This window comes from Centropristis striata, chromosome 8 (assembly GCF_030273125.1).
Source record: "Centropristis striata isolate RG_2023a ecotype Rhode Island chromosome 8, C.striata_1.0, whole genome shotgun sequence".
NCBI lineage: Eukaryota > Metazoa > Chordata > Actinopteri > Perciformes > Serranidae > Centropristis > Centropristis striata.
The window spans coordinates 36,791,993-36,799,985 of NC_081524.1; the positions used below are offsets into that span (position 1 = coordinate 36,791,993).

General features: G+C 38.0%; 1 protein-coding gene across 1 annotated transcript; it reads left to right on the plus strand.

The window, feature by feature from the left end:
* Nucleotides 1-1,269: 1,269 nt before the first annotated feature.
* LOC131976762 (homeodomain-interacting protein kinase 1-like) lies at nt 1,270-7,085 on the plus strand. Its single transcript, XM_059339915.1, has 12 exons — nt 1,270-1,433; nt 1,857-2,074; nt 2,937-3,125; nt 3,261-3,442; nt 3,621-3,744; nt 4,616-4,726; nt 4,866-4,949; nt 5,048-5,220; nt 6,005-6,088; nt 6,181-6,282; nt 6,395-6,459; nt 6,549-7,085. The coding sequence occupies exons 2-12, from the start codon at nt 1,880-1,882 to the stop codon at nt 6,653-6,655; spliced, it is 1,416 nt and encodes a 471-aa protein (XP_059195898.1). The 5' UTR covers nt 1,270-1,433; nt 1,857-1,879; the 3' UTR covers nt 6,656-7,085.
* Nucleotides 7,086-7,993: the final 908 nt, after the last annotated feature.

The following is a 7,993-nucleotide window of genomic DNA, read 5'->3' on the forward strand; positions in this document are numbered from 1 at the left end:
CAGAAACGATTGGCTGCTACATGGAATAATTTGACATTTTGGGAAATTTGTTGATGTCATTTCTGGATCGAGAGTTGGATGCAAAGATGGATAACACTCTCATGTCTGTCTCTTTAATTGACTTAGTCTGCAGCCAGCAGCAGGTTTGCTTAGCTTAGCTCAACAACTAGAAACAAAGAAAAACAGCCAGCAGCAGCAGCAGCCAGACAACCAGCAGAGACTGTTACTGCTGCCAGCTAAGAAAAAGCCTGGCATATTTCTTCGTAAAAATTGGCAAACCGATTTTCTACTTCGGTGTTTATACGGATTAAACAAACAAGACATAACATGTTAATTAGGGGGCTTAACAAAAGCTGGAAGGCGGATTTTGTTACTTTGGGACAAAACCAGGCTAGCTGTTTCCAGTCTTTATGTTAAACTGAGCTAAGCAGCTGTGGGTGGTGATGGGATTGACCTACTCATCTCACTCCACCAAATAACAAGCATACTTCCCAAAATCTCAAACTATTCCTGAGACCAACTGGAATTACCCCATACTGTTTGGATTCACTAGTAATATCAATGCTGTCAATGATACTTTTTTTATACAGTGTTTAAAGTGCCCTCTTCACAGGTTTTTGCTAATGGAGAGGAAAATAGGAGAGAATGGAAACCTATTTTCACCTCAGAGGATTATCTGCAGAGATGAGGAAAATAGAAGATTAGTCATTTTACTATTTTAGCAGTTGATACATTTTTTTCTGTGCCTAATCACCTGTCACATGTAGAAAACAGGTTGGACCCTGGTGTGTTATAAGCTTAAGTCTTTAATCCACCTTCCGTGGAGGTCTTCCTTTAATAGGCTTCTAAAAATGTAAAATATACCATCCATTTACAAATTCATGTCCCCCTTTCTGTCAAAATGTGGTTTCATTCAGACACCTGATGCAGTCCGCAGCAGAGCAGTTCAGCTGAGAGGCCTGAAAAACTCAGGGACTGATTGTGTCATTATCCATAATTTACTATCAAGAGACATTATATGCATAGTCAAGTTTGCTAAATAGTTCATGATCTGAGTCCCATCTAGCTGTACAGAGACAATGTTGTTGCATGTTGCACTGACCCACCGGCCCGACGGACCATTTTGTGCTTTTTCACAGTTATTTTGAGGTAAAAAGTAGTAAAACATATTTGATAAATGATTAACTGCATTTAAAAAAAATAAAAAACAATGTATTATTGATTCATTATTTACATGTTCCGTAAATGATGTCATATAATTCCGGAGTCATCAGAGCCATATAGTTCCGGAATCATCAGAGCCTTAATAGTCCCAGAATTACCAGAGCTCTGGTCATTTTATTGCTTTCCACTGGACAGACAACACACTTTGGATCGAGCTCTTAGCCTAAGAAATCAACTTTCAATTCAACTTTTAACCCAACTTGAGTAAGGTAAGTAAATTTACTGTTTTCTTTGATTATGAGCTCCTTAGATCCTTTTTTTCTCTTAAAATCAGTAGAGGAAAGAGGAGAGAAAGATATAATTAATTTCTATTTAGCCACTCATTAAAAGTAGCCACCTGTTTTTCTTTATTATCAATTTAATTGAGGTGAAAGGTCAGAGAAATTATCTTTTTTCTACAAAAATGTTAAAACATCTAATAAAACAAATGAAGTGATTATGTCAGTACAAAATGTAACACAGTTAAGTCCTATAATTAGTGTATGTAAAATAGATTTACCAACCTGACATTCAATGAAGTCTTAACAAACGAATTAAAGATGTGCTCAACCAGTACTCCCCTAACATGTAACATAACTTTAAAAATCTGAAAAATAAGCATTTCCTCTCATTTGTTTTACCTTGAAATTCAGCTACGAGAAGTTTACGCTTCAAGATGGGCTTCTGTTCCTCTTCTTCATCTTCCCATGAGTCCTATTTAAAACACCAGATCCCACTCCCCAAAGGTTATAAGTATGTGCAAGTTCTTGGCGAAGGTGCATTTGGAAAAGTGGTCCAATGTGTACAAAAAGACACACGGCAGACTGTGGCCATAAAGATTGCCAGGAGAGACAGCAATCTAGACGAAGAGGTAAGAAACGTTTAGATTTGATTTCACAATCGTAAAATAGACATGTCATAATGGCTATGGCTGATTTTTACAATATCCTACACTGTAGCTGTAGATGCAGTTTCTTCCCAAAATATTGAGTGTTTCTCTGAAGAAAAAATGCAATGAGCCGGTATGATCAATCAAAGCCTTTAGTTACATACACGGAGAGAGTCTCAGCAATCTCTCCCGACAAAGTAAACTTTTCTTCCTTATATACAGAGTTTCAGTCTTACATGATCAAAGAACAGGAGGAAGTTACATGATGAAGTGATTTAGACTTATTTAAGTGAGTTAGCATACAGGAACCAGACATTGCAAAGTAGTGAGAGAAACTTCAAAGAAACAATAGAAACATGGATTGGGAACCAGTTTAGATACTTGTCATGCAAATCAAATCAAATCAACTTTATTTATAGAGCCCTTTAAGACAGCGTTAGCAGATACAAAGTGCTGTACATGGCAGGTCAGACCAACAATAAAAACAATAAAAACAAAGGACAAGCAAAAACAACTAAAACAAAGCGAGTCTCATGCTGGGTAAAACAAAAAACAGTAAATAAAAGTGGGTTTTAAAATGAATCTTAATTTTAAAAAACCACAAAGAACAAATAAAGTAAGCTTGTCTGCCCATTTGTTCATGAGACATGATTTTAATTCACTGTGCTCTTGTGCTCTATTTATTGTTTAAATATCAAGAATCTAATACTATTTTTCCACATAGCACTGTGAAAATTTAAGCTGTTTGACAGCAAACTATGCTTACTAAACATTTTGTTCTCCAATTTTCCAAATGTCTCACAATTGATCTTGTTCTCATATCAACCTTGTCACGTCTCCCCAGGCACACATGCTTTCAAAACTCATGCATCACAACATGGACAAGTTTAACATTGTCAAGTATCATGACAAGGTTAACATAAATAATTCAGTCGGTTTGGTGTTTGAGATGATGGACATCACGCTTCAGGATTACTTACTGGAATTAGACGGCCCCATGCCTCTGGAGAACATCCGAACCGCCATTCAACAGGTATGTCATCAGAGTTTGTTCTCAACTGTGGTCCACTCTGTAATTTTTTCTTTTTATGTGAAGTTTTTTTAACAAAAGTTTTTTATAGAAACATTTAATTCTCAATTTTGTAATTATTATTATTATTACTTGCAGTTGGCAACAGCATTCAGTGGACTGAAGAGGATTGGTGTGATCCATACTGATGTGAAAATGAACAACATCATGATAGCGGATCAAAACAGGCAGCCATTCAAGGTTAAACTCATCGACTTTGGCTTGGCAATTTTCAATCATCAAGCGAAAACGGGCAGGGTTTGCCAAACACCTTTCTACAGGTATAATAAGAAGCACTCGTCATTTTTTTTAACAAAGAACTCTTGAACTGAATACTTTCTACCTGCTGTAAAAGTGTTGGGACTGGTGTTATTATATAGCTTGTAACTACAAGTTCATTTTTATAGTTAAAATAAACTAAAAAATAAAATGTTTCTAATTTTATTCAATGCTTTTCAGGGCTCCAGAAATTATGCTGGGACTCCCATTTTCGGAGGAGATAGACATCTGGTCTCTGGGCTGCGTGATGGCAATCATGGTCTTAGGCGTTATGCCGTTCCCTGGACGAATTGAATATGACGCTGTAAGTAACTGAGAAGAATATATTTTTCAAACAAGTTCTCCAACCTTAACGATGCAATAGGTCTTGTGTCAGTACCATCCATTATGACACATATGTATCGCGGCTCGCGGCACATTCTAAGAATAGCACACACGTCATTATACATACACATAAGGTTTTCAGTTGTAGAGAAGACTGCAGTTTCTGTGGATAATATTTATGTTATAAAGCCACTGACCTAGGTTAAGGGCAAAAAAAATTAGATTAGATTGACTTTATTAATCCCACAGCGGGGAAATTTCTTTGTTACAGCCAATCGCACAGATTTCACACAGAATTTAAGATAAAGATAAAAAATAACAATCTAAGAAAAAGACATTTAACAATATACTATATACAACTTAGTGCAAATTAAGTGAGGAATCCTGGTAAGACATTATAAAAGACAGTTTAAAAAGTAAATAAATGTTCATAAATGCCGGAAGTGAAGTAGTTATATGGGTCACGTGACTCCCACAAGTTATGTAGAAAATTACGTTCAAAAACATTTTCAACTTATGATTTCACACGGGATGCAAACCTCGCTCTCCTCGTTGAAAGTCTGCCGTTTGTTTGATCCATCCACCATCCGAGCATCCTACCGAAGAGGGGATTCTGCCATTTTAACTTTGTTTCACTGTCAATATGTCGGCGGACACATTGTAGCAGAAGTGTAATATGTAATATAGCTCGTTTTTCTCTGCCTGTACACATGATGTTGACGTTTCTGAGGGGAGAACAGGCTGTTTTCAAACCTGGATTCCAAATACAAAATGTGACCTTTTATAAAATGTAAACAAAGAAATGTTGAAACATTCCTACTTAATATTTTGATTGTGTGCTTTATCTCCAGCTACGATACATCATCGACCTTATCGGTCCACCACCTGACCATCTCCTTGATGCTGGTCTGAAATCCAACTTGTTTTTTAAGAAAACAGATTCCAATCAGTGGATTCTAAAGGTATAATACCCATTTTTTTTTAACTTTAGTTAATCAATGTGTAACTTTAATTGTCTTTTAGGATAAAAGTTTTTTCTACAGTTATAACACTTAATCAGCTAAATTTATTGACATACGTGTATGTTCTTCTATCTTTTAGACACCTGAGGAGTACTGGGAATCAGCACATTGCTCCATGGATGAAAGGTTCTACACGTTCCGTTCTCTGGATGACGTTAAGAAGGTACGTGGTAAAGTAGCCGTTAGTGATTTTTTGTTAATTTTCTTATCACGATTGACCAAAAAAACTAATCACGGTTATATTTTTGTTTCAAAAACTAGATGCGTCTGGAGGAAAATAACGAGACGGAGGCTGAGGACAGGGAACAATGCATTGAGCTGCTGAAGGCAATGCTGACTTGGGATGGGAAAGAGAGGATCACCCCTGATGAGATTCTTAACCACCCCTTCATTACCAAGAGCTACCTGAGGAGCAGCTCCCGCCCCAGATTCTAGTAAGTGTGTGTGCATGTGAGCTCCTACATGCTTTGCACAATAATAATAACGGCAAGGGGGGTCCTGTTTACAGTGGCGGACTCAGGGGCCCATGCCTCCATGGTTGGAAAAGTGCGCTAAAGTGCCCTCTAGAGTGGTGAAAACGAGAGGAAGTTCCTTATTGGCTGCCCTTTACATGTGCAAAAATTATTTGGTGCCCTCTAAGGTGCCCCTTCATACAATAAATGATGATGACGTGCCCTCTAGTGCAAGAAAATTCTATAACGTGCCTTAATGAGAGCCCTTCTAGTGCCCTTTTTCCTGTTTGGTGCCTCCGTGGTTGAAAAAGTGTGCGAAATTGTCCTCTAGAGTGGTGAAAATGAGAGAAAGTGTCTTATTGGCTGCCCATTACACATGAAAAAACGTATTGATTGCCCTCTAGGGTGCCCCTTTATACAATCAATTATGATGATGTGCCCTCTAGAGATTGTATAATAAGGTATCACCCAACTGTGAATAATGTTATGTGAGGTGTTTGCTCTCATTTAGCTCTCAAAATGCACAAAATAGATGCATTTTACTTAAAAATGTACAAATTTTCTCCCGGGGGAGCATGCCCCCTGACCCCCCTATATGGTTTGGTTTGATACTTTTAATTGTCAGTACCATATCATTAGTTACTTTGACCTGGATCTCCTTTTAACTTACTGCTAATATTTCATCATACATGATGCATCATAGCCCCATGTCCACCACTGCCTGTTTGTTAGCTAAAAACTAACGGTGTGACTTTATCTTTAATAGCGCTTCACTTTGGAAGTCTGCAACCCAGTACAGGACACCAAAGACCACCAAGGAAACCCAGGATAGATACGACGACGAGAACAGGTTTGTGTTGACTTATCCTTCATTAACAAAGCTACTGATTAGCTCTATGATCAATGGAATGTAATCAATAATTGTATGTTTTTACTCAACAGAACAAGTCACCAAGTGCCATTTGGAGTCCCCGTGGTTCGACCTGCAGACCCTGAGAACAGAATTCCCCTGTATACGCCATATGGACTGGACAGTGACATTTGGTAAGATTATTATCTCTGAACATGACAGAAGACAACCATCATGTAAGCATATTTTTTTGTAGATGATAAAGCAGGACTAATATACTAACTCTGTGTGCATTTAAATGTGTAGTCCCCACAGTGACACAGCCTACAGGACCCACCATTACAATACGGACCTCCCTCCCACCACTTTTGGTAAGATAATTAATTCTGAATTGCTAAAACATTCCACTTGTTGTTTAATCTGGGGGTACTTAATGTTTGTTTTTTTGTATGATCTTTAGACGACAACAAGAGGAAGAAAAACAAGAAGAGCCGCATCAATCGCTTTTTCTCGTGGATGAAGGGGAAGTTCTGTTCTAAGCACTGCGAGGACAACACACAGAAATAAGTATTTCTACAGGTTTTAAAACATTTTTTTAGCAAAACACATGAGAACCTTTTCTCAAGTGTGCTGCTAAAAAAACGTTTGTGGTTCTCCTTATGGGTAGCATGGTGGCTTTTGCTTTTTCTCCGCATGTTGGCGTGGGTTTTCTCCGGGCGCTCCGGTTTCCTCCCACTGGCCAAAGACATGCTTGTTAGGTTAATTGAAAAAAAAACAATGTTCCCTGAAGGAGGGAAACAAGGTACAAAACATTAGTATAGAATTGCGACAGATTGCGTCAGACAAGAAGAACGCTTCGTGTCTTCACAGCAGAAGATCCTGGCATTTTCTGTCTGTAATTAGATGTTCTTTTCATGTCTGCGTGGGTTTTCTCCAGGTGCTCTGGTTTCCGCCCACTGGCCAAAGACATGTTTTTTAGATTAATTGGAAACTCTAAATTTCCACTTAATGTAATAAAATGTCAAATCGTAATTTAATTGGCCATTTTTAAAAAAAAAGGAAGAATATGTCAAATCCGTTAGAGAAATAATAATATTCAGAACCGTGTGGTCACAGATGCCATTAATCGCGATATCCAAGTTTAGGTTAATATTAACTGGTATTTAGAAGTTCTGTTCTAACCACTGCGAGGACAACACACAGAAATAAGTATTTCTACAGGTTTTAAAACATTTTTTTAGCAAAACACATGAGAACCTTTTCTCAAGTGTGCTGCTAAAAAAACGTTTGTGGTTCTCCTTATGGGCAGCATGGTGGCTTTTGCTTTTTCTCCGCATGTTGGCGTGGGTTTTCTCCGGGCGCTCCGGTTTCCTCCCACTGGCCAAAGACATGCTTGTTAGGTTAATTGGAAAAAAACAATGTTCCCTGAAGGAGGGAAACAAGGTACAAAACATTAGTATAGAATTGCGACCTAACCAGACCAACCTGCAGAAACCTAAATCCCCAAATCCCGGTTAATACTGCCCTAAACTCAGATATATGATTAGTTGCATCTGTGACCATCTGGTTCTAAACATTAGTATTTTTCGGATTTGCGGAATTACGGATTTGCCAGTTCCCTTTCAGTGGGAACACTCGGTACAACACATTAGTATGGGATTGTGTCCTCGTGAGACCAACCTGAAGAAACCTTTTCATCACGCCTGTCAAGGTTGTTTTTTTGTATGATCTTTAGACGACGACAAGAGGGAGAAAAACAAGAAGAGCCACATCAATCGCTTTTTCTCATGGATGAAGGGGAAGTTCTGTTCTAACCACTGCGAGGACAACACACAGAATTAAGTATTTCTACAGGTTTTAAAACATTTTTTTTAGCAAAACACGTGAGAACCTTTTCTCAAGTGT

Bases quoted from the DNA above. Each gene is read 5' to 3' on its own strand.
- LOC131976762 (XM_059339915.1), top strand. From the start codon at position 1,880: ATGGGCTTCTGTTCCTCTTCTTCATCTTCCCATGAGTCCTATTTAAAA. The intron at 6,089-6,180 runs GTTTGTGTTGAC...TTTACTCAACAG, and splicing joins AGATACGACGACGAGAACAG to AACAAGTCACCAAGTGCCAT. The intron at 6,460-6,548 runs GTAAGATAATTA...TATGATCTTTAG, and splicing joins CCTCCCTCCCACCACTTTTG to ACGACAACAAGAGGAAGAAA.